Here is a 27,822-nt window from a genome sequence, read left to right as displayed (position 1 = left end):
TAGAAAGCACAATAACAGCTGATTTTACCTTCTTGGAAACAGGTATCTACTTGGGATGTGATCCCACAATATTAAAGTTTTGCAATCCTCACTTTTAATTGTTAACATAGCTTTTTTTCCTAAGTGCACAGAGCAAGATGAAGTTAAGATGTAAATCTGAAATATTTTAAATTGCATTTTTATTATACAGGGCCAGATATAAAATTAAAATGTACATTTTATAGTATGACTAGATCCCAAAAACACAGGGATAATCTAAGTTCTTGGTTACCTCTGTTTTCAAATACCTCAGACATTTTGGCCAAGATACTCGTCACATACAGTAGTAAGTGTACACTCATCAACAGTTTGCCCATGATTCAGGAAGAAATCCACCACTGATATTCTTCTACAAAAATTTACACACCGTGATACAGCTGATAAAATGTTTGGAAGTTATGATTTCTGATAACAGTATTTCTCTTGAGATTCAGCTACAAATCAATCTGCTTACCTGGCACTAATTTATCTGAATATATAATTGTATGAATGTATAATTGTATCAGAAGCTGATATGAACAGTGTAGTTACTTGTTAAACTGCTATTGTAAAGAGCAGGGAAGTGAATATAACACATGTGCACTTCATTTTCTTTTCTGCTATGCAGCTGAGACAAACATTTTTTTGGCTGCCACAATACAGCGCTAGATTTTGCCATATGGCATTAACCTGTGATAACCAGGAAATGACAAATGATGATGATCTGATAGAACAAGATAGCATTGTGTCTCTGTAATATGGAAGATAGGAAAGAGTGCAACATGTAATAACCAGAACGTATTGTTTCCATTGGAAACTGTGGCAACAAGAAGTGACAAATAATTATGTCCTGCTAGCCTTATTTCCATGTATTATGGAAGATGGGGAAGGGTATGCCAGAAAAAAATTGTCGGTAGTGGCTCAGAAAGGAACAACAGAGTGGATTAAATTGAGCAGAGTAAAAGTTTACAGTAGATACCAGGAAAATTAGTATCAGATATACTATAATCTTTGCAGTGATAGAGTGGTATCAATCTCATCTGCAGAATTATGCAAATTTAGATGACACAATGCACTACGGGACAAATTCTTCCCTCTGGTGTACACATCTAACTCTCAATACAATGTGCATCTGAGGACAGAAAGGCGGCCAAAATTCCATTTTCAAATACTTAGAGGATCCCTCTCCTTTAGGCACAGAATCAGTGTTCTCTATTTCAGCTTGTCCTTCCCAATGGTAGGTTGCTGGCCAAATGATAAACCAAAGCTTGTGATACTATTCGATAAATTTTCAGAATGTAAAAAATAAAAATTTCACATGTAATCAGAAAACATTTGTTAGAGGTTTTCTAAATGTCTTTTAGAACCATTACACTATCTGAGATACTGGATTATCTCCCTATTATTGTCAACTGAGATGATAACTTTGAAAGAGGAACAATGGATAGTAGTCCATACAACTGAAATTTCATCACTGAAAAAGCCATCACATTGGCAATTCATTTGGACACGTGTTCTTATTTTCTTCAGCTGTATTATTCTGCTTCTCACTTTTGTAGCTAGAAAGGAATAAGTTTTCTATCTGAGTCAAGAATTCTTCAGCAATGAAGCAGTTCGTTACCTTGCCCAGAGTCTTCCTCATACACTCCAAAAGCTAGTTTAAAAGAAAATTATTATTAAGTTCAGAAACACATAATAACTGCTCAACTTAGAAGTTTCAGTAGAAAAAACGAAAGAAACGGTTTTGTCTTTCTAGCTGATAAATGCTGTAAGAGTAAACCTTGATTTATTTGGCAGGTTTGCAGAAACCGTTCAATATAAAAAGTGTATACAGGGATTACCATAAAGAAACAGATCAGTGATCTCTTTTAGTCTGGGGCCCTGACTCTGATAGTTCCCTATACCAACTGCTTTAGAGGAAAGCTGGATCAATTGTGCTTAAGGGAACAATTATTTTTGACTTTAGCTGGTGATCAGTTTGTGTTCAATAATTGGTTATGAAATATAGGCTTGAAATAATAATCTTTGCAACACAGAACTTACATTATTCTATAGACAATTATGCACAGGATTCTTTACCATAAATCATACAATAGTTAAATTCAAAAGATCTTTCTGCCAGTTCAATTTTAGATTTAAGTTGTTTATGAACAGTCATGTTGAAAGAAAAAAAATAAATGAGAGTAATTATTGCATGTCTTCTGTTTATATGACTTTTGCTTTGAGCAAATTTTCTGTCTTGTTTATACAATTAATGTTACAGATTCAATTATTCAGAACTTCATAAAATTCTCACTTATGCATGACAAATATGGAGCAACATCATTTTAAGAATAGGATAAAGGACTTAGGAGACTAATTCTCTCAATGTGCAACAACTCTTGTTGATGTAATAGCAGTCAAACATGCAGAGAAGAGGCAATAATTTGCTTTTTTCCCTTTTAACTAAGGTTAAAACTTCAAATATTGCTTTAATCATTGGCCTCAACTCCAAAAATGAAGTCAACAGCAAGTATGGAAACATAACCCAACCTTATTTTCACAGTTATGGTAAATAAAATTATGAGCTGCAATATAATAGGTATGTATTGCAACTGGCCTAAAATTGTGATTTTCATGGCTGAGATTATAGATGTTTCAGATTACTCCCAAAAAAGTGACATTTAAAAAATTTAAATGCTTACTTTTTGCAAACAGGTCAGGTCAGAATCCCTGTGAAAGATTTTATCCATGGGGACACTGCTATTGAAAGAAATATAAAAAGTCTTGATTGGATGAAATGGACGAATCTGTTTTCTATTGAAATACTAATAATAAATACACAAAAACTGTGAAGTGGCTTATCTTAAAAACAAGTATATTGCAAGCAAACACACACACACACCTATGAGAAAGCCTGTATTTTTCGATTATCCATCTTGTTTTTTCAAACACTAATTCCCACTGAGGTTCTTCCAACATCTGATGTACTTCAAACTTGTAGGGCAGGCCTGTAAATCATTAAAACAGGATTACTCCCTGGTTCCCTTATACCTGCCACTCCTCTTCAAAACTGGAAGCAATCTCCCTCCTTCCTTGCAACTGTTCATACTTTACTTATGCCTGTTGCAGCAAAAATAACTTGCAAACCTATTACTTACCAAAACTAAGCAGGTTGAAGTGACACTGTCAGCTAGTTTAAGGCTCCAAATTTAAGTTTGGTAGAAAAACAAAGTTTTTTTAATTAAATTATACCACATTTTTGTTTGGGGTTAAACTTTCAAAACAAAATAGCTCTGCAAAAGAATAGTAAAACAGCAAAACTAAACATTTTATAATTTATCACCACTTTCTTTTATTTTTAAAGTCACATTTCTCATCTCTTGGCTGGTGTCCCAGTGTTCCCTGTGGATTAAACCATATGGGTAATATGTATTCTTTTTTATTCACAAGTGAGGTGTGGTGGCTGATACTGTGGTGACTGATTGTTACCCTAAGTTTGGGGGGAGGGTAAGAGAGAGTAAGGAAAGTTAAGTTTCTAAGCAAGAACTTCAGTCTTAAAACTTCTAGTTACATTACTGAGAATGGGCATAGATGAACAAACCTAAAAAGTAATATACATAGAATGCAAGAGGATGACTACTAGCCCACAAATCAGTTACCAGATAACCTGGGTGAAGACAGTAAATTCTAGTAAACATTAAAAATAAGTCTTTTCAGGATCACAAGAATATAATGAGCTGATTCGCATGCTTTCATTCAAAACCTCAGAGGAAAGAAAAAGAAGGCAATAGCTACAATTTACTATGTGAAAACATCTCAGATTTGAAAAAAATGTTCAGTCAGTGCAAAATGGACTTTCAAGAGCAACAATGTTCATCCACTCAAATAGTTATCACTGATGTGAAACTCCAATTTCTGTCCATTTCCCATAAACTCACATATTTTTGCCACAATAGAACATAGCTGCACCAGAGTTAAATATGAAAAATACAATGGATAATGCAATTGTTAGAGTGCTTTGCAAACCTTTAAGGAATCACTGAAGGACCATGAAAAAGACTGAAAAATATACTATGTATCTAATATTGTAATTTATTTAATTAACAAGAACAATTGTATAGAAAGAAACAGATTTGTTTTTAAGACACGTGTATGAATTATGTTTCTATCTGCACTGACTGGGAAGGTGGCCACATGGTTAATATTCCACATAAGATACCAGAGTTTGGTTTCCAAAAGTCTAGAAGGTTATATTTAAGAAAAATGTATTTACTCCTTATAGTGTATCTATTTGCCACCTGAAAACAAGTCATCTCCACAATCTACGTAACAAAAAGATGACAATGACTAAGGCCAGGTATCATTCACAAGCACTTTAGCTGTGAGTCATAGAAAAGTCAAGATGGCAGGAACAGGGTTACTCTATGTGATGCTGTCAGTATGGTAATCAAGGAGTACCACAAAAAGGTCATCTACACTCTGCCCACAGCATTGGGAAGCACATTTCCAGGTGGTTGATCTCTCCTCAGTACAGGCCATTATAAAACATAATGAGGGAAGTGTCAGATCTATCTATCTTCCCCAACACCGCAAGATTCAAGTCCCTGATGTTTGGAGGCAAAGGCTGAGTTAGGGGACAGCATTTATGAACTGTGGAACACAAAAAATTAATTCTACTAATGGACTGTTATCCTGTGACTTTTCCTCAGATCAGCAAGGGAGTAAACACAGGAAACAGATCAATTCTTATAGTCCTTGTAATTTTTATACAAAGTGTCTCTAGGAATTTTTTTAAAAAGGGGAGGGGGAAAATACATCATATAACACATGAGATGAGGCTAAATGAAAGGTGTGTCTACATGGAATGGGATTCAGAGCCTTCTGTGAGGTGTCAGGGTTTTTTCCCCATCAACATTGTGCCCCCCACATGCTATTTATTAGTTATCAAAATATCCAAGGGCTGGTCTACACTGGGGGGGGGGGAAATCGATCTAAGATACGCAACTTCAGCTACGCGAACAGCGTAGCTGAAGTCGAAGTATTTTAGATCGAATTACCTGGGGTCCACACGGCGCGGGATCGACAGCCGCGGCTCCCCCGTCGACTGTGCTACTGCCGCTCGCTCTGGTGGAGTTCCGGAGTCGACGGTGAGCGTGTTCGGGGATCAATATATCGCGTCTTAATGAGACGCGATATATCGATCCCAGATAAATCGATTGCTACCCGCCAATACGGCGGGTAGTAAAGACGTACCCCAAGTCAAGAATTGATAAATTTAACAGATGCTTACTAGCCAAAAGAATAAACCTACCAGCCAGAGTTGATATGTGAAACTGGGTGAAATGGAGCAAACCTGGAAGGTCTATGGGCAACATCCTTATAAGTAGCCCATTTTGTACTGCTGGAAAGGGGAAGAGAGCTGGGATTCCTGCCAAGTTATCAATCCCAGAATCTCTGGCTGATAGGTATGATTAGTGTGAACTCCCTCTGCACACCAAATTCCCAACTACTGAAAAGTAGCCTCCAGTTATAGTACCCCTTCATCAATCTCTCTTCTTTGCTTCTCCACCCCTCTTTCTAGGTCTCTGTGATAGCGTGGTCCTCCTCTCCTCCATGCCTGTGTCTGCTCATAGTTTTCTGAAGGAGCAGAGTGAAAGTGACATAATCCTTAAGGGTTTCACTGGTGTCCACAGAGTTCTGAATACCAACAGTGAAACTGACCAGTCTTGATAACTTCACTTGGCTGTGATCTGGGAAAGCCATGAGCAGCAGCAGAGACAATACATGTCTGTATGCAGCCATGAAGACAACACTAAATCTCTGTATAGTTGGAAGTATTCCTTTTCACTCATGAGGTCACAAAATACTAATGGTTTTTTAAAGTAAAAGTTAGATTATGCAGGAACTGATGGTTTAAGCCCCTCCATTTCAGGGAAAGCTGCCCAACTTCAGAGATGAGAGAATCCTTCAAGCCCTTGTTCAAATGTTAAGAATATAAATTTTCCATCTAAAATCCTGAAGGCTCAAGAGGAGTGGGGTAAAAGTAATTAGTTCAGATACTTACGGTATGAGCCATCAGAACTAATCTCATCACTAATAACCAGACAAGTAATCTGGGAATATGGAAGAGGATTATTTCGGTTATAAGGACTTATGATCATTCCAATGAACATTGCCCCGCCTCTGGAGAAATAACTCTAAATGAAGGAAAAAATAAAATTGGTAATATATTTTCTAAGTGCAATACAAACTCCTCTTCCAACTATCTTTTATATTAAAAAATTAGAAGGTAGAGAGAGACATTAGTAAATCCTTACAAATCTGAGGTTAACCCACTCTAATGTAAATATAGAATATTATATTTATTATCCTTTCTTCCCTCAATTTCAATTAAACAATCTCTAAATTAATCACTGTAAGACTCTGTAAAGCTAAAAATCAATTTACAACCAAAATGATTTTCAATTGTGCAAACCAGAACCATTATTGCATTAAGCATATTAAATTATAAATACTAGAAATGAAAGGGTTTTTTTAAAATACACACAAAGAGTACCTGGTATTTAGCCTGAGTGTCAATATCTCGTATCGAAGGGTTGGGGTCAAATGCAGGGTGAGAGTGGTACCACCCAATAACACTGTACCCTCTAACAGCCAAGGTTTCTGAGGCCTGAGTTTGAGACACTGGATCCATCTCACACTGTAGTCCTGTACTGAGACTATTGCATGGTTCTGCTGCACAAATCTGTAAATAACATCCGCATATGGATAAATGGAAACATTGAGTGAACGCATTTAAATCAATGTTAAATACTAGATTCTCTTATGCAAGTGTAGAAGAGATGACAGCCAGATATTTTTATGAGATCTTAAATTTTGTAATATCAAGATTACAATAATTAACTTTTCAAATTTCAACTTTTTAAGACTAAAGAACAACTAATTCAATAATCTGTAGGACACTAACTTTTGCATCAATTTTTTTCAATATAAGGCATTTAACCCATACTTTCAGTGAAATGCAGAATGAACATTGAAACCCACCCCCACCCCCCACCAAAAAAACCCACCAAGAACAAAAACAACTTACTTCAACAATTCTATCAGCTTCAGAGTATCTTCCGCCTAACAGGCCTATTACTTCTGCCATGGAAACATGAGCATGCTAAAGATATATAATATATACACATTACTTAAAATATTTGTTAAAAATATCCATTTTCATAACTACTGCTAATCTTGGATTTACATTATAAAACACTATCTTCACAGGTTCTTTCACAGTAAGGTTTAGAAGGAAAACTGAGAATAATAAAGACTCTGAAATACTGTGTGTTTCAATTTAAAGTAACTGAATAAAGATGATCTTTGCCACCCATCTAAGTATTAAGTATGTATGAGGTGCTGTTAGTTGGAGAAACTGTCACCATTTAACACCAGGAACCCTGTGTCACAACTGAGAAGACTTTGGCCTGGCATGGCATACTTTGTTATTATAAAGAGAATACGCAAATACTGAATCATCTTCTGGATTGCTGGGCAAATAGAGTAATGATCCCAATGGATTCCTAAGTGGCAACATGCACAATGAAGAGATGTTTCTTTTGGAGCAACTCCTATCACAGAAGATGGATATCCTGGGAGAAATGGAACTGAGTACGGATCTGTTACTGCTCTTATTTAAGTCAGTGACAACTCTCTAGTGACTTCATCTGGAACAAGAATAGGCATTAACAGCCATTCATGCTGGTAGACAGCTTGCATAAACTATGGTTATTATTACAGTAAAATATATAAACACAACCCTAAGGACATGCAGCAGTTTGGGATTTCTCCTGTAGTAGACTCTTGCTTTTAGCTCTAAATGGGAAGGAAACTAATTGAGGAAAATGGGGATATACCAAAATATATACTTCAGTTCATTATAAAACAATGCTTAATCCTTACCAAGTCCATTATTAAAAGTGCTTCTGAAGCCACTTTCACCTGAAATGGTTCCTGAAATGACAAGCCATAATGAGTACAAGAGACATCCTATAAGTAAATAAATGAATGTTCTTGATTATTCATGAATATGTACCTACTCGTTTTTCTTCAGTGAAGAAACAGCAAGGTATCAGCTGAAAGGGATCAAAGGAACTACAAAATGAAAGAAAATTTCTCTAAAGATAAGGACAATCAATGAAAAAAAAGTCTTTAAATAAATCACATTTTCTCCCAACAGCTCCTTTGTTGGAGTTGCTCATTCCCCCGCTCCAGTGACTGGTCCCCAATTACTGGAATTTTGCAATTTACACCCATGAATTTAAACGGTAACGTTTTGTAATTTACAATTGTGATGTCAGACTTTTTAAAAATCTAGATTGCAAAGCACATATGTCTACATAGTAATGATGCATAATATTTAGGTTTGAATCTATGCAAGCCAATTATTATCTCTATTTCCAAAAGAGATATTGCAGAGCAAACAGCACACAAGAAGAAGACCTTTTTATCTGTCTTGATCCTTTAGAAGGTTTTGCAGGTTTAAGTTTCTCCTCTTCTCTCCTTCTTGCTAGTTCCTCAGCCGAGAGATGCTAAAAAAACAAATTTTATCAGTAATGATTGCCAGGTACTTAGATTCTGGACACTAATTTGCACCCCGCCATGCTAGCAGCTTTTGTCACTGAATCACTCATGCACTGAAACAGCCAGAATATACCACGCAGTGTGAAAATAGTGACAGAGCCATTAGCACATAGATCTGTTTTTGCAGGAAGATGGAAGAGACTCTTCCTATCATCCCCGAGGCTTGATCTAATCAGAGTTCAAGTACTGGCATCCACATCTCACATAAGCCTTCACTGTCAAATATATGCATAAGTACAACTTCCATTATAATCAGCTGGTCAAAACTTTCTCAAAGCAGTTCCTCTTTGGTGCTGAAATTTTCCACATTGTCTCAACCTAAAGATCATTCTTTGCAGGAAATGGTAGATGCGGCAGCCAAGCCATTCAAACATTTTAGTTATTAGATCCCATGCTTGCCTCAATCATGAAGCATGGCGGTCTTGTGAGTGACATTTTGTACATACATAACTCAATGGCAGAAAAGTGGATTTTGTTTAAACTGCATGTGTTCTCTAGATTTCAATGAGATCTAATAAACAAACTGAGTTTGAAAGAAAGTAGTTCAGCAATTTTGATGTAATTAATGTCACACATTTTCCCCCACACAGGAAGAGCAGGATTATCTGTTAAGTTTCTCTGCTCATTCTAAGGTTTAGAATACTAGGAGTGTGGATGCACAGTAGCCATCTGTCTGTTTAGTCTATATTGATTTTGAATGTTGATGGCACTGCGAAATACTTTAGTGTCATCTAAACTTGTAAACACTCCAAAACTCTGGAAAAATCTTAGCGTGTTGGATATCAGACAATTTTGGGGAGGGGAATGGCACTGTTCACTTTCCTAAACTCTATCCCTAGAGGAATAAGTGCAGGGCTGGAAATCTAAAAGGCCTAAATTTTCTTTCCACCTCAGCTAGTCTTAATAAGGTTACAGTAAAGAGTGTAAGAATCAGGACTGAAACCCAGGTCTCCTGACTGCTAGGTCTAGGTTTAGTCTACTAAAATAGTGCTTCCTAGGTACATCACAAATGCTCTATTTTTTCCCCATGATAACCACTCACTGAACCTGCTATAAAGTCCCCACTGTCTTACACCTAAAAACCCAAGGTAAAGGTGGGAACTGGTCAGTCACACATCTATCACCGCTCTCTTTCTTGTGCAACATATAAAACTCAGTACGTGATGTAAGGAAACTGTAACGTAATACGTAGTCTTCAAGTAGAGTTTTGGTTGTTTTTTTTTGAAGTCACTATAAAAGATCTACAAAGCAAGATCTACAAAGCAAGGCAAGCATCAAATCAGTTTTATTTGTTATGAAGAATGTTTAAAATAAGCAAGCTGAAACTTTTTTTTTTTTTTTTTTTAAAGATAAACTCATACTCTTATTGTTGACAATTTGGAATAAAGAGCAACCAAATTCCAGATTTATGAATGCTTGATATTTCAACCTTGTGTTGAATTAAAGCTACATTTTTTAGACACAAAAGGTTTATATGATGTGAAGAGCAACTTTTCACTGAATGAGAATAAGACTGATGAAATCTGCAAATTAAAATAAGAAACATGGCCACGCGATGACAGTGTATGCTTTATAGTATGACTGGACATGTTTGGGACATGCATACTCAAAGCACATTCACCATATTAGCACAATTGCCTAACAGTTGCTCCAATATTGTTTTCAAATCATGGTTTCAAAAAGAACAAATGTAATTTTAATGCTTATTATGCAATCATTTTTTCTAATGCCTTTGATGAGATATCATCTGATAAATGGTTAGCAAGAATCATATCTACCAGAATAGTTTAAAAATAGAAGAGTTACCTCAAATGTCTGTCCTTCCAAATCCTTGGCATCACACCAGTTTCCCCAGGGGTCTCGCACACGCCGTCTTCTTGTACGCTGTAGGAAGCAAATAAAATACTAGTCAAACATCATCAATCCATGCACATCAAAGCACTGACATTTGCTGAATTTAATCAGCCATAAAATGATATCCAAATGGTCAGTGGCTCATAAGCATTAGGACTCCCAGAACAGTCCCACTGTATAACAGAGAACTCTTTACTTTCCTTTATATTCAACAGCTGGCAACCTTTCTAGAAATAAATCAGGAAAGGTTTTCCTTAAGCGGTACAGTAAATACCTGAGTAAAATCCATGGATCCATCCATCTAGTACAGACAGCATGGTTTAGTATATATGGGCTTGGCAGATTTCTCTCTCTCTTTTTTTCTTTTTAATTCGATTTCAACAATTAATATTTATTTTTATTTTTTCAATTTTTAACAGTTTTTATTTTTACAGTTGTGGGAAATTGGGCGGTGGGAGGGTAGAGTTGGAGTTAGGCCAGCACTGACACTACGGGGCTCCCGGTGTGGCTGAGGGGCCCAAGACACTGAGGCGCTAGATGCCAGGGAGGCCTGGCGAAACAAAGACCCTTAGCCAAGGCTCCAAGGACAATGACGAGCCCCTGGCTACAGGGAAGGCCATCCTGCTGCCACACAATTCCTGCCAGGACAGCCCCCACACTCCTGACTGGTGAGTGAATGAGTGAGCAGGGCCGTGACAACAGAGCTGCAGAGGGCTCCCTGTGCTGCCGCAGTACGGATGACACCCGTTCCCTGCAGGCGCATGGTGTGGGGAAGGCTGTGGTCATGGCAGGGCAGAGCAGAGACACCCAGCCAGGACCGCAAGGGAAGGTGGAAGATGAGCTGCCAGCTACAGGGAAATTATCCTGTTGCCAAATGGCTCTGTCCCCAAGCAGGACTTCAGCCTTCCCTGCACCTGCAGGGATCCAGCATCATCAGCCTTGCAGCCATACAAGGAGCTCTCTGCAGCTTCGTCGTCAAGACCCACTCACTCACTTCCATAATAGCATGGCTGCAGAAGGCTCAATCTGTGCTGCCACAGAACCAATACCACCCAGTCCCTGCAGGCACAAGGTGCAGGAGGGAGAGGCTGCACTTGCATCAACTGTTACTAGTGGATATTTTTTTCATCAATTTCAGTGTGTCAGCTGAAATCAACATTTACGGACATCGATTTAAATCGAATACTGCCAAGACTAAATATACTGGTAAACAATTGCAAATTGTGATGCAAACAGTATTGAGTACGGCTCATGCTTTCTGCATAACATTTTTTATTTCATAGATGGATTTTCTTTTCTGTCACTTCCTTTGTGGGGTTGATTTAGTTTTCTTGCACCAATAGATTTAAATACATAAGATATCTTTACAGCAAAATAAAAATTTGCTATGACATACACTAGTTACATAATTATCCTGCAAATCTTATTCTTTTAATGAAGCAATAAATTATTTATAACGTCCCATATATGCTTGGTTATAAATGCTGAGCTCTAAATAAGTCACTCCAAAAACTTGGTAAATGTACACATTAAAATGTAGGCAGCCTCACTACATGCTGCCAGAACACTCAAATGCTTTCTCACAGATGCAAATTATGCTGGGTTTTCTAGCTCCAGACAGATAAGACTTAGCAGGTTGGAGTGGAAGCCAACTGTGCAATAGAATAGTAATTAGGACAGGTATGACAAAGAATAACACTGGTGCTAAAGCAGACACTTGAATCAAAGAACACTCAGGAAAGCGATCGAAGTTTGAATAGGTTAAGAAGAAATTCAGAGAGATGCCCTGTATCGAAAGTGAAAGTTGAAGAGGCCCTATTACTGACACACACAACTTTTTATTTTCATCTTACCATAGACTGCAAACGCTGAGCAAGCTGGTATGCTTCTATGGTGTCTTTGCCTTCTTTGGATCGTGTTTTATCAGCTGGTTGTGGTCTGTTATACACAGCCTGTTCTATAGGAATGCAAAGCACACACATTATTGTTCACTAATCCTGGTAAATAAAAAAATCCATATTTAATACAAATCTCAACTAGGAGGTATTACTCTATGATCAGGCAATAGTATAGTCATCTGGTCCTCACTCAGTAGCAACCAACTTTAGGAAAGGAAAACTTCGTTCTTATCTGTGAATTTTCTTTCTAGGACCCTCCATGTCCAGCAGTCTGTACGTGGGGCATTCTCCCTCCCCGAAGGTTGGAGGCAGAACAAAGTTTCACACACAGCTAAGGGCCAAGATCACCACCTGTGGAGAATCCCAGAATGGTGGCTGCCAAAGCTGAAAATTACTAGCTGTGGGGCCAATATGAGTCAATCAAGAGGATGGTGGCCGATTCCTCTAGGATCTTTTTTCTCATCCTTGCCAACAGAGGTACGTGGAGAAAACCGTAAAGTAAGCATAGTCACCTTTGAGACAGAACATTGATTCCTTCCCTTGAGGCAAAGAGATCTGTGATTGGAACCCTGAACTTTTTCTACACCTCCTGAAATAGAGATGGATTCAAGCTCCAGGTCCTTCCTGGAGAGATGATGCTCTAACAAAGTCAACAGATGTATCACTTCCTTGTGGATGGAGGAAGATTTCGTTCCCCCTTGTTGGCTGATGTATGCAACTGGAGTGGTGTCATTGGCTGTGAGATACATGATGCTGGTGGACTGGCTTTTGAAAGCAGAGGAGGGTTAGTCTGATCATCCTGAGCTCTAGCTCGTTTATATGCCTCTTCTTCTTCAAACTGGACAAAGTCCCATTAGTCACTGTCCTGTTGAGGAGTGCTCCCCATGCATGAAAGTTTACAGTGATGGTGATCGTGAATTTCACCAGTTTTGATACTGGACACGCTGTTGGAATCTTAAAGGTGATTCAGTCCACCACTTGAAGTAGGAAGTGATTCACTTTGGAACAGTGATTCTCTGTTCCTGATTGGGTGCAATTTCTTCCTATGATAAGAAAAATATATCTAAGCATCCTTAGATGAAATCTGGTCTGTTGTAGAGTATTTACATATGAAACTAGCATACTGAGGAGTTGTATCAAGGACTTCTAGGGATGTCTGATGACCAGATGACACTTAGTGAATTAAAGAGAGGGTCTTCTGTTGTCTCTCCTCTGAAATGGTGTCTCTGATCACTCCTAAAAGCAAAAGTCACTGAGATGGCTAGAGAAGAGTCTTCTGCATGTTCACCAGAAACCCATTATCCCGGATGCAGGTTACAATCTCCTTTAGATGCTGAAGGGTGATCTGATAGTCTCCTTTTCAGGTACTTGTCCTAAGTAGGGATAAACATGTACCCCCTTTCTCTGAAAATGCAAGACCACCAGGATCTTCGTGAAGACTCGTGGGGCAGACACTAGTACAAATGGGGGAGCCCTGAACTGAAAATGCTTCCCATTATAACAGAAGGGCAGAAATTTCCAGTGACTCTCCTTGACTATCACATGAAGGTAAGCCTCCTTGAGATTTACTGAAGTCATTAAATCCTGGGGTGATAAGAGTCGTAACAATAGACTTTAGTGTTTTCAATCAGAACTTCAGAGACCTGGTGGATTTGCTGAAGGATTGGAGATCTAAGATGGCTCGTGTCCCCATTTTTCTTTAGGATCACTAAAAATATCAAGTACACCCCACAAAATCTGTCTTGTTGATACCAGCTGTACCGCTCTAATGCCAAGATGGCTTTTAGTTTTTGGTTTTTGGTCAAGTTGTTTGATCTGGGAAATACTATGAACTTATCTCTGGGGAACTGCTAAGTTTGATGGCATAACCCTGTAGAACTGCCCGTAGCATCCATTTGTCCAAAGTACACGTTGCCCGTATTTGGGTAAATTTCTGAAGACTCTTGCCAAGTTAAGAGGTCTTCTTGGAAGTGGGGCCCCAGACATAGTCTGAGGCAAACCTTGCTTAGAAACCCACAGTTCTAGGAGTCTCCAATTAGTCAAATTCAAGATGTTTTTGCTAGTCCAATCCTGGAGGCTTTGCTACAACAAGGAGATCCCATGTTTACCCAGGAGTGGAGGCAGAGAACTCAAGTTATCCACAAAGAGGCTGTCCTGGCCCCAGGCTGACTGTCAATCTTTGCTCTGCCATCAACCAACAGAGTGAGAGGGAACATTGCATAGTACAGACTGTAGGACATGAGGAGGGGCTGTGAGAATTATGTACGTTCACTCACAAGACAGCTGTGGTTCCTTCAAACTATATACCAGGTTAGCTACAGAAACAGGTTAAACTGCTAATTTTCAATAAGTTATGCTTCTCCCATCTTAGGAGAAAGTGCAGTCAATAATCAGAATCCATACTTGAAGACACCAAGTATTTTGAAAATTTAAAAGCAAAACAAAAGCACAACTTATTTTCTTTCAGAAGGTCTATAATCTTAGAGCCATATTCTGCAACCTTTATACTTACTAATATCTATTCATACAAGTAGTCCATTAGGATTTATATGATGACAAGGGGTGGGAGGTCAAACAGGTCAGGATGCCATTTGGCGAGGTACCTGCTCCAAACAGCTTACATGAAATAAGGGTGACTGGAGACTTCAGAGAAAAAGGGAGATGGAATGAAGATTACCCACATGGATAGTTTTGATTGGACTGAATGCAGAAGGTTCTCGGGAATGAATTTAACTCAAAAAATTCTTTTGAAAATACAGATTTCTCTCTACCTTGATTTTTATACCTCATATAACATACACAACTTATCAAAATGGTTTCTGACCAATAACAGATACTATTAACATTGTGGTTATAATCTGAATGGATGCAGATTAAAATGTTCTTTTTACCACAGCCAAAGTTAATTGCTCCTATTAACTCCAGGTACGTGTGTATCCGTCCAATACAGTTAACATCACCACAGTTCTTAAGGCCTGGCCGTACTGAAGTCTTATTCAGGTATTTAGGTTTACATCGCTCCCTAAAATAAATCATAGGACATTTTCAAACAAAAATAAAATGGATCAGTAAAAATTAAAAAAAAAAAAAAAAAGAATAGTTTAACTGTTCGGTGAAGCCATTTGGATTTCCTTGTATTTTTTCTACAGGAATTATTGGGAGATTCTATTTAACATGTGTCACACTCAGACCTAGAATGCTAGTGGTAAACAAGCTTATATTCACCCCCAAAAAGCTACTCATGAAGTAGGATTGTACTGTTTGAGTGGCTGTTTTCTAAAGTACACTCTATGCAAAATAACATAAGGAATAGTCTGAGTATCCATACAGATATCCAAGCTTCATAGAAAAGTGCTAATTTATGATGGTACTTGAGACTGTGCAGATTTATTCAAATACATGCATAGGGAAAAAGATATCCACACACAGCATAAAATATAGGCCCTGGAAATGAATGGTGCCAGGGAGCAACAAGTTATTGAAATTAAATGACTTTGTTAAAATAAAATACTTGTTCCCATTCTGTATCACATGTTCTATTGTATTAAACAATTATTTTAAGTAATTGCATAAACAACTTGTATGTTACTGTGTGATAATCCTGTTTTTTATCCTTCATGCACATTTACTGCTTTGAAGTCTGTCAAAATTTCCCTAGAAATATGGGAGCTTACAACTACTCCAGAACTAGTGAATAGTTTATCAATTTATAAGGCAATTAACCTAGAGCTGAGAGAATACTGTAACATTTTTAAAGTGAATACAGTTAAACTCAGAAAACAAAGCTACAGGAGAACAAATTGCATGGCGAATTAGCCTGTCACAGTAAAAACATGGGTTCCTTAAAATGGCTCCATGGAGACGAACTGTACAATATTCAAGTCTCTGAATACTGCTCCCTGTTGAGAAGGTCCCATTTAAAAAATGCTTTTATCACTTTTTGCTCTAACATAGCCACTCTTAATAGCTGACTTTCTATAAATTCAGTCTTTCAGTCTCCTACCTGTCCCAGACTGAAGAAAGGACACATATTACAGACATCACTAGAGAACAACTTGAGTGGGAATTTTATGTAAGGTCTGAAGGACAGGACCCAGAATATAGAAGACATATACCAGACCCATGAATATATTGTAATATGCATCCCATCTACATACCATTACTGTGTGATAAAAATTAAAAGTATTGCACTAACCAGTATTACTCTATTTTCTCTTCCCTGTTTGGTGGAATACACTAAATTGACAAAACTGGAGAAATAATTCTAGAATAAATTGTAGCCATGTGTTCTGAAGATCGACACCCATTTTCATAATGCTCCAAAACTTTTTAATTGTTGAAATGTAAAATGCTCCTTTATATTTAAGAAAAAAGTGAAGAGGGGAGGGATATCCCACCCATAGCCAATGCTGTTACTTTTCAATCTTGTGAAAACAGCTAAAATATCAGAATTTTGGCAGCATTCTGAGCTAGGCCATTAATTCCATGTCTGTTCTAACTGCATCAAAACAGCACATCAGCTGTTGAAATGAATGAAATCACAAAATGAAATCAATTTATCTTACCACTGATCCAAAATGTAATTTCTAATTTTCAGATAGCGCTCTGGTGTTTTGGCCTGACGTCCCTCAAAAAATTCTGGAATCGCTTGCTTTTCTTCTCCCAGAATGACATTTCTATCAATTTCCACTTCTTGATCAGGCGGTTTAAGCTCTTCTGCTTCTTCTTGATTTTCTTCATCCAATTGGCAAGACGGATGGAAAAGCATTTCATTATTAACTAAGTCCTTCTGCTCTTCATTATGTTCTTGATCAACTAATTGCTTGGTGTCATCAAAAGTCCCTTTTTTGTCTTGCTCACTTTTCTCTGTAAATTCATTAAATTGCAGATAAACTGATTTCACAGATTCATCACCATTCACGCTCTGTTTCTCAGAGCATGTGGCTGCAATGTCTGGAAACTCCAGTGCTTCTACCTTGCCTTGCTCAGCCTTTTGAAAGTTGTCTTCTGCAAATTGGGGAATTGCAGAATTGTAGCCAGCAGACCAAAAAGTGTGTTCTCTTCCTCTGGTTTCTTGAATTGGACTCTTCGGAATATCAGTTAATTTAGATTTGCCAGGTTCCGGTGGGGGTGCATGAGAAAGCAGCTCATCCATTTCATCCGTGATGTCTACTTCTTCATCATCCGATAACTTTTCAATTTTCACTGCGTTCAGGTTGGGGTCTGCACGGCCCCTCAGGTTTGCAGGTGCCCATGCCGCCACCTTCTCTCCTTCATCCTCAACAGGAAGACTATTGCTGCTGTACTGACTTTGTTCCTCTTTTTCAGAGTCATCAGTTTTTGCCTTAAGAAAGTATAAATGGATTATAAGAAAAATTAAGCATTCCCCAATAATGAAGTTTAAATGAAAAAGAACACTATTAAAATCAACGGCATAATCAATTTGGTTCAGACGAGAGGGATCATTAAGTTTTATGTATTAATTTACAAAGCTTGTCTTTTTTAAATTGGGTCCAATGTTCAGCTTTCATTATGTTCTCCTTCAAAGGGCAGTCCTATATTTCATTATTTTATACTTTTATATAAGTATAAATAAAATAAAAGTTTTATATACTATATATATATAAGAGAGATTAAGAAAGGACTGGCTGGCAAAGCTTCCAGAATTGTGGATATCGAGCATTAGAGTTAACATTCATCAGCTAATTTATATTATCTCAGCTCATTTTACTTATAAGAAGAAACTATACATTAAGGCAGGGGTAGGCAACCTATGGCACGTGTGCCAAAGGCGGCACGCGAGCTGATTTTCAGTGGCACTCACACCGCCCGGGTCCTGGCCACCGGTCCGGGGGGCTCTGCATTTTAATTTAATTTTAAATGAAGCTTCTTAAACATTTAAAAAACCTTATTTACTTTACATATAACAATAGTTTAGTTATATATTATAGACTTATAGAAAGAGACCTTCTAAAAATGTTAAAATGTATTACTTGCACGCAAAACTTTAAATTAGAGTGAATAAATGAAGACTCGGCACACCACTTCTGAAAGGTTGTCGATCCCTGCATTAAGGAAATCATCTTCAGGTTTTTCTTACTGATTTTTGTTTTAAAAAGTAAAACATCGAAAAAATGCAGACTTTAAGGAACTTATGCAGCATTATGGATGTGCGTGACACTTGATATTCAAAATAAGCCCAGTCCAGAGGATATTATAATGTATGTATTTATTAGTAGCTAAAGTATACACAATTGTCTTTTAAAAAAGGTCCCAGAAGAGTTCAGCTGCCAGTGGGAAATGACATTATATTGGACAGTTGCAACTTCTGAGTAGTCAGAGGCCAATCTGTTTTCAATCTAGTAATGTATCCCAAGTATGTGGGTGTCCTATAAAACACACCATATTGTTTATTGCTTGTTAGAGGATTTAAAATTCCCAACAAGATTAGAATAATTCCAAACCAGGTCAAATTTCAGATTTAAAAATCAGCAGATAAGCAATATTTCAACAATAACGTCCCATAAATGCATGTTTGCATTCAAAATATATGAGAGGAGCATACTTGCGCCCTACTGCCTTTTTTACTAACAGAAAATGGCATTTCATGTTTACCTTGTTCTTAAAGTACTGCCTGGCATAACTCTTTACTTGTAGAACAGTGCGACTTCCAACCAACTTGGCAATTTTTGTCCATCTTCGGCCAAATTTAGCCTAGTGTGACAAAATAAATTAAAATCAACCAATCTTTTCTACATCTAAGTATCATTCTTTATGCAAGGAGAAAAAGTTTTACAGAAGCAATTATTTATTAGAAATAAAAAATACTACTCAATCATTGCAAAAAGTCCTATTAACTAGACACTGGACAGCCAGAAATTATGTTTAAGCAATAAGTATTATGAATTCACTGCCCCTTTATTCGGAGACTCATCAATGGCCTGATCCTGAAAGCACTAAAAACATACTGGTTATTACCTTGAGGAGTCCCATTGAAGGTAATTAAGTGTTTGCAGGACTGGATCATGCATTTGTGTAATACTGTAGCACTCTGCATTCCACTCTTGCACACAAAAGAGCTCAACTTACTCAAAGTCTGAACCACAATCTAAATCTGCATCTAAGTTGCTTAAATTAAAAGTTTACTCAGAGAGGAGCTCACAGCATATAGTATGTTGCTACAAAACGGACTGATCTCTTCCCTTTTAAGAGTTAAATACTGAATTATAGAAGTCTCATTAAATTAAAGCACTACTAAATTTAAATAAGTCTCTTAGAACTCTGGTCCTGCTCTTTCCAAACAGGTCCATAGTTGTACATACCCACTTCATTCCATTTCTTAACTACACCGTATATAAAAAGTAAAAACCCAACAGTTCATATATGTGCACCTTCACTCCAAGTACTCTGAATGAATAAAAGACCAGATTCAGACCCTGATCTCGCAAAGATTTATAAACATGCTTAATTTTATGCACTCGGAGTCCCACCAAAGTCAATGGAACTACTCACAGTATTAACAATATACGTTGAGTTTCTACAGGATTGGGGTCTTTAATTATGCATAAAAGGCAATGCTAACGCAACCTCAAGATTAAGATTTTTTTTAAACTTTAAAATATGGTTCTAACTGAAAGTGATTAAAAGTTTCATTGGAGGAAATCAAAATTTATTGAGGGCCCATATCAAATGTGCTCATTTTAAAGTGAAAAGATTATTTTTCCTAACTGCCAGTCCTACATGCTTACCCTGGGTTCTAAAAGTCAAACTCGGTTCTTTTCTTTACACATATTACCACTTGTAATAGATAGATACATTGGAGGCCAAATTCCACCCATGCCAAATTCTTCCAGAGTGTCTAAATGCAAATTGACACACATGTATCTGTGCTAGACTGAGGGTGTTATATCATCAGATGAGTGAATCTAATCAGGAAGTTTGCATTGGTTCACCTTAAATGTGAATGTTTACTATGAAGCTATGTCCTCAACAATGTTCCCTCTAATTTTTTCCACCCATGTGCAGAATAAATTTTGTTATGTGCACCAAGGTAATGTGCGGATGTGTGCCACCAGTAGAAACAAAATACCTAGATATAATATATATTTTTTAAAAGTTACCAATAGGGATAATTACTCCAGCCAGGCCAAGACAGGCATTTTAGAACTCACTACTCAAAGAATTAAATTTAAGTGTAAGAGAGAAATAAAAATTATGAAATGCATAGACCAGTCAAAAAACTAAAATAACACACTTTGAAAGAATATAATTACAGAGAATATATGTGCATTGCAGGAAGTACCAAGAACTAACAACAACAACAATGTTGGGAGGTGTGTGACACAGACTGTGTGTGCTGACTGCTCGGGAAGTTTCTGAGAGATGCCCATCTGCTGTCTCTTTAAGGCATTCACTGAAAGCTCTCCTCCTCCTGAACCATGTTCCTCCCTCCCCCGCTCTGCAGAGATGGGATACATGGGCGGGGGGGGGGGGGGGGGGGGGGGGCGCAGGAGGAGAGAAAGTGTGAGTGAGTTGGCTGCTGGGGAAGTCTCTGAGAAACCGTGCACTGTCTCTTTAAGGCACTCACTCACCCAAAGACTTGCTCAGACCTCAGAGCTGCTGTGAGTCCTGAGCCCTGTCCCCTCTCCCCTGCTCTGTGGAGATGGGGTAGAGAGGGTGGGGGAGGGGGATAGCCTGACATTAGCACCCTCCTTCCTACTGCTCTGCACAACCAGCAGGAGGGTCCCAGGAGCAGCTGCAGGAGCAACGTGGCTGAAAAGCAGTGGGGGGTGAGAGGGACACCTGAACACATGCTGCCAGCTGGATCTGCCTGGCTCTGCTAATCAACTGCGTGGCATCTGAATCTCTCCTGGGCAGCCGCCCAACCGCACAGCTTACAGGGAACACAGGCCCCCAATCATTCAAGAAGCTCTCTGCCAGAGGACCGATGTACCTTTGCAGGTCTGGGGTCTAAAGTTACCATGTAGGGAGGCACAATACTTTGCATCCTTCTAACTACTGTTTAAGCAGTATTACTTTAAATATTCTATAGCAACATGATTTTCAAAGTCAAAGTAGGCCCATTAAAAAGCAATGTCCACTACAACATTCAAAGGCACTACTTGCAAAGGGCTATTTGCTTGACAAAATACAACTTTCTATACCCGGCTATTTCAGTTGAAGAGATGTCGAAAATAAAGTTACAAGAGTTAGAATTTTTTTAATGGCGAAAATGTATTTTTTACGTTGTCTTCATAATAAAAAAATGGATTAAATATTTTTGCTCAAACTTTCAAGACAATATTAATCTTTTGAAGAAACCAGGGCTGAAAAACTTTTACCTGCCAGGCCGACATTTGCTAAAGTTATGAACAACTCAAACATGGAATTAGAATAGAAATACTACAGCAGCCTTTACTTTAGCTGCTGTTAGTGCACCTTGTATAATATTATATATACACAAGCTTTAAAAAGAAAAGCATGCTTACAAAAATCATTAGACGTAATCATTGCAATGACACTACAAGAACACAACTTGCAATCATCCATCCAAGTAGTAATTAAGACTAATTCTGCTGTGTTTTACAGGTCAGATTAGATATATCGTCCAAAGAACAGCAAAGCCTTCTGTTTTTAAGCAAAGAACTAGCAAAGCCTTGCTAAAATCAATGAGACTGGGAAAGTCCAGGGATTCACCCACCTGGATCTCCTTGCATTGTCAGGGGCCTGTGTCTGTTTATTGTCGTTTTTTCGCAGAGCAATAGGTAAGAGAAAAATATTTTTAGAAAATCTGACTGGATGTCACAAAAGTTAGCAGGACGATTCAGAAATTGGTGTATTTATTACATACGTTACAGTAATGTCTAGAGGCAACAGCCAGGCTGGGGTCCCACTGTGCTGTACTCTATACCAACATATAAAAAAAGCTCCAAAGTGCGTACATTAGTGTCTGGGGAAAATGTTTTTTCCGTTTACTAGATTTCAAGGCACCCCTTCATGTTTGACACTTCCTTTGTAAACTACAACACTGCTATTGTAACACTGCAATAGACAAATCAGTAGACCATGGGACAGTCTAAGGCCCAAATCCTGCAACTGGATCTGGGCAGGCAGACCCTTGTGAACAAACCAAGCTGTGCTGACTTCGATGGAGATTCACAAACACAGATGTGACTGTGTGACCAGGGCCTAAGTGTGCCTGATTTACCATCCCATTGTTAGCAATTGGAAATTATTTTTAACAAGTTAAAAATGAAAAATTAGCAACTTAGTGCACTGCAGTTATTTTTATTTTGCAATGAGAACGCCATTCTTTTTTTAGGAAAAAGGTTAATAGTGCATTTATTTTTTAAAATGAGCTCGTTTTTTTTGTTTTGTTTTTTTTACAGAAAATTGAACACTGAAAAATACAATATTTACCAGTCCTTGTTCAAATAGCTCTTTTTCTTCTATTGTCCACTTTACTGAGCAGCTTGCTGATTTTGTAGGTGAGCGAACCCTAAAAGAATAAGAAAAGGCAAGTGCCTTTTTAATGAATGCACATCTCCAAAAGATTACAACAATTTCTGAAATGTGGATTATTATACTTCTTTAACGGAAACTTAGGGGATTTGTTTTAAACTTTTATACTTTTGATGAGAGAACTAATTCTGGAAGGCTTTTGTATTACAGAAGTTAATTCAAAGTAGCACAACACCCATCCGCAACTTATTTTGCAGAGGGTTGTGTCTGGGGGGTGGACAGGCAACAAGGAAACTGCAAGCAGTAGAAAGCCAACTGTAATTGTTCTTTTTTGTGATGTGGACATGTCCTTCAGAAATCAAGTTAATTTAATACAGGCCATTTAACAGTCAAAAGGCAATGTCCCTTTAACAATCTTACACAACCAAAGAAACAAGACTAAAGGTTAAAGGGGAGGTACAACTGACTTTTTATGCTAGTGTTCTTTTTCATTTATGTTAAGTTAAAGAGCACTTAAAAATACAACTCAATTATTCAAAAAGTACATACATGACTTTTCCTGTTTTCTTATGTGGACTGTAAAACAAAAACAAAAAAATGGTGACTGCTGATCTTAGCAAATATATACATTTCAAAGAAAGTCTCATTCCTGCCCCAAATTTCTACTATTCCATCATTTCTTTCCCCCCCCAACAACAATTTTACCTTTTCACAGACTTTTTGTCACCTTCCTTTTGATCAAGCCATATTTTTTCTGGAAGCGATTTATTAGATAAGTAATACCTGCAACCTTTACTAAGGAATTTTTGGATACAAAGAACAGAACTATATACATGCAAAAATTCTGATAAAATTGCCACTGGTTTAAAATACTATTGAGTTAAACAAAGGAGGAAGTGACTGTTTGACTTTGTAAACCAAATACTCACATTATTTCTAATAAACTAGCCATTCTGTTTCCTCCACAGCCTGTTTTCCCTTATGACTTCGACACAGTAGTAGGACATTTTCTTCTCATCAATATCAAACACTACAGCCTTTTTGCAATTCAAGTCTGAATAATTTATTCCCTTGGTAAAAATATTCTGTACTGACACTTTGTTGTTCCTCTGTAAAGTACTTTATTTCAAAGAAAAAAGGACAGGAAAACAGAGGTAACTCACATTTGTTAATATGGTCACCTAACCAGCTAACTGGGATTAAGTATCTCAGCAATATTAGGAGCTCTCATATTGTCAAGAAGCATGAAGTGTTTCTCAGAAGTGGCATTAAAAGAGCTCTTGCAATGAATGGATATTTTTTTTTACCACCAAAGATATGAGTGAATGTTAAGTGGAAAAAAACCCAGGAGAATCATGAAGTTAGGGGCACCTGAACTTTATGGATGTGTATATAAAAATTCCCTTGAAATAAAATACTTTGCAGTTATATAAACTCTGTCATCTGAGAAATGAAATGTGCTTTATATGCATTAATAATCATCACAACAGCCATATGTGGTATTACTACTAAACCCATTTTAAAGATGGGAAACAGGCACAAAAAGGTTAAGGGTACATCTACGCTGCAAAGAAAAACCCGTGGCACCAACTCTCAGAACCCAATCAATTGACTCAGGCTTGTGGAACTAGGGCTGAGGGGCTAAAAATAGCAGTGTAGAAGATTCCCACCCGGGCTGGAGCCTGGGTGCTGAAACCCATAAGGAGGGAGGGTCTCAGAGTCTAGGCTCCAGCCCGAGTAGAACCATCTACACTGCTATTTTTATCTCTGCAACCTGAGCTCCATGAGCCCGAGTCAATTGACCCAGGCTCTGAAACTTGGTGTAGCGGGTGTTTTATTGCAGTGTAGACATACCCTATGAGACTCGCCAAAGCCTGAGGAAGCTGAGGGTTGCAGAGTGGCTGAGCAGGGTACTGAATTCAGGTGTATTATCTCATACTTCCATGCTCTAACTACTGGAGCACAGTGCTTCAAGGTCAGTAAACACTAATCTCTTTTAAAAGAATCCACTATATAACTGCTTCCTACTAGAACAGAGGATTTTATATTGCCCTAGGAAAGGAACAGACATATAAGCAATTTGATAAAAGGATACTCTTCTTCCAACAACATTTTCTCAATGACGGCCCTGTTCTCTTCACTAATGTTGCTATCCAGTGTCCATGGCTGGAAATGACAGATACATTTTTCAATTATTTTCTTTGACACACAAATATCTAATACTTCCTCTAAAGCAAAACCAATCACAGGGGTTTTTTTTGTTTTTTTTTTAGAAAAAATAAAAACATTAATTTATGTTCTCAAGTGGCTGGAGAAGAAATACAAAGTTTTGAAAATCTCTGTGAAAGATGTACCATTCATTTAAAACAGACAAACAAACCAAAAAGTCTTTATTGCCTATAAATTACTTACAAGGCCGTTATCCGTTCTCCAAGATGAATCAAGGTAGTGATCTTGCAATAAGCCAGAAGCTATAGTTTCATAGTCTCTGTAATAAAATTTTCAATCATTTTAAAGAAGGAAAAAAAAGATCTGAAAGTTCATATCATCAATAATGCAAACACTTTAAAAGAAAAAAGGTAACCTTGTCAGAATTGACATAAAAATTTGGACTTTTATAGTGTTACTTGTATTCATTAACATAAGAATAACACGGAGATTCTAAAATTAAAAGAGGTCATTTATATTTTGTAGAAATATTATGTAGGGCTAGCCTTTCATAAGATTTCCATTGAGCAAAGTGTAAATGACCCCCTCACAGAAAGGGACCTAAGCTTTTCTTTAATATTTTTCAAACTGTTAGGGCTCTTACTAACAGTAGTATCTCTTTCTTCGTGTTGTAGAATCATGCATAAAGTATCAGCAAAATCAATTTCTGTTTTACTGAAAAGTTAAAAATTTTCTTCCAAAAGAGACTGAAAAGAAAGTGGGAGCAAAGCTGTGAAGTATAAATACATAACACAGGCACCAGAGTCTCGTAGTTGTTAGAAGACAGAAGTTTTATTTTCAGTTGTCACTGCCTTCTTGCTTGATCCTCATTTAACCTCTGTCCCTCAATTTCCCCAGGTGTAAAATAGAAACAACAATCCCCTTGGTAAAGGGCCAAGGTCCCTGTAGGAAAGGTACTATTTTAGAAAAATGTAATTCTTAAGGATAATCAAATATCAGTCTTTAATAAAACTGGTAACCAGGGCCGGCGCAACCCATTAGGCGACCTAGGCGGTCGCCTAGGGTGCTACAATTTGGGGGGCGGCGACCGCGGCAGTATTTCGGCGGCAGGACCTTCCGCCGCCTCTGTGGGGGGAGGCATTTCGGGGCGGCGGAAAAGCTGGCGGCGCTCCTGCTGATAACCTTCACGTGTACTAGTATTTAGGGCACAGCTGAACGATGTGATACCTCATGGCATTAATACTTTAAGAAACCCAGAAACAAGTCCTATGGTTATAGAAGCTCTCATTTTAGTATACTGCATATATTGTATATGCTAAATAAGCTAGTGGAAGCTGAGGGAACACTTTGGACTACTAAGCTTTTTTTTTGTTTAGCTGCATTAAGTAGAAATTACTGTAATTGAGAGGAAAATGGACAATTCCTATGAGAACTGTTTTGGAAAATATTATGTATTCTTAAAATCTTTTATATTCCCCTTCAGAAAGGGACAAATATTCTGAAAGTATTCTGAGTTTAAGATGCTGCTGCTGTATGAAGAATAAACACATCAGCATTTGATTCACTTAGAAGCCATCACTTGAGGTTGATGATGAGGGTAAAGTATTGTCACCTTCCGCTAAGCATAAAAAATTGCACTGAGATTACAAGAGGGGAAAGAGACTGAGGACTGTGGGGTCCAACTGCACATGCAAATCCTTTCAATAAAGGGAAAGCAAAATGCTAAAGTGCCTGGACTTCCTTTGTGATCAAAAAAAGTAACAACGAGTAAAGAGTTTTTTAAACTTCACAGAATCATTGAAAGAGATGGAGAAAAACTATTAGCTCATTTACCCCAACATCCTGTCACTGCAGGATTGTTATATTGGTCATTGCTTTGTCCAGTCTAATCTGGTCATTTTCAGGGCAAGTCTACACATAAAAAGCGGCAGCAGTGTAGCTGCACCGATGTAGCATATTTTTGAGAATGCTATTATGTTTCTCCTGTTGGGGTATTTCACCTCCTCGAGAAGCAGTAGCTATGTTGACGGGAGAAACTCTCCTGTCAGCATAGTCCTGTCTACACCAGGGATTAGGTCAGTACAACGGCGTCACTCAGAGGTGTGGATTTTTCACACCCTGAGCGACATAGTTATACTGATATAAGTTTGTCGTCTAGATCCGGCCTAAGTGAGGCAATTACTATCGCCCTGGGGAAATTACCATACAAACTGACATTTTACTGTTGGAAAACGTTCCCTGATAATCAACATAAGATTTCCTTAGTTCAACTTCATCCAATTACTAGGAAACTCACCCTTCCCTGAAAACAGTTATTAGCCATGTGCCCCCCCTGAGGTGGTGCTGAAAACAGTTTAACTGATAAACAAGACTAAACTCTTTTCTCCCACCAGTTCCAGGTACCTCACTGGAGACAATATATCAGTTTCTTAGAGTGGAGAAAGCTCTAATTATAGGCCCCCTTGGTACACACTAAAAAAAAAAAAAAATTTTATCTTCCCACATAAAATACATTTGACCCAGGACACCCTTTTCGGAAATATACAAAAAATGTGATTTTAGGCATCAGAAAATTTGAGAACCACGAAGATGGGCAATGCATGCAATAAACACCCCAGGTTACACACATCCCACAAGGGCTCCTTCTGCAAAACAGTTTTATTTTATAAAGCACCTGTCACACACACTATGGCTTAGTCTACACTGAAGTTATACTGGCATACATATGTCAGTCAGAGGTGTGAAAAAACACACCCGACTGAGGTATCTATGCCAACAAAACCCCAGTGGAGATGCAGCCATGTTGACAGAG

General features: G+C 37.8%; 1 protein-coding gene across 1 annotated transcript; it reads right to left on the bottom strand.

The window, feature by feature from the left end:
• Nucleotides 1-1,245: 1,245 nt before the first annotated feature.
• Nucleotides 1,246-25,324, bottom strand: LOC113406519 (histone H2A deubiquitinase MYSM1-like). Its single transcript, XM_026651776.1, has 19 exons — nt 25,254-25,324; nt 24,937-25,007; nt 23,547-23,624; nt 23,391-23,417; nt 22,800-22,878; nt 18,996-19,094; nt 16,946-17,724; nt 15,272-15,402; nt 12,336-12,439; nt 10,435-10,512; nt 8,488-8,576; nt 8,085-8,139; nt 7,948-7,998; nt 7,091-7,165; nt 6,557-6,745; nt 6,065-6,197; nt 2,903-3,008; nt 2,703-2,760; nt 1,246-1,672 (listed from the first exon to the last, which is right to left on the bottom strand). The coding sequence occupies exons 2-19, from the start codon at nt 24,951-24,953 to the stop codon at nt 1,505-1,507; spliced, it is 2,316 nt and encodes a 771-aa protein (XP_026507561.1). The 5' UTR covers nt 24,954-25,007; nt 25,254-25,324; the 3' UTR covers nt 1,246-1,504.
• Nucleotides 25,325-27,822: the final 2,498 nt, after the last annotated feature.

Source organism: Terrapene carolina, unplaced genomic scaffold (assembly GCF_002925995.2).
Source record: "Terrapene carolina triunguis isolate 2854851 unplaced genomic scaffold, T_m_triunguis-2.0 Scaffold102, whole genome shotgun sequence".
Lineage (NCBI taxonomy): Eukaryota > Metazoa > Chordata > Testudines > Emydidae > Terrapene > Terrapene triunguis.
The sequence above is the reverse complement of the archived record's forward strand: the minus strand, read 5'-3'. Positions and strand labels throughout refer to the sequence as shown.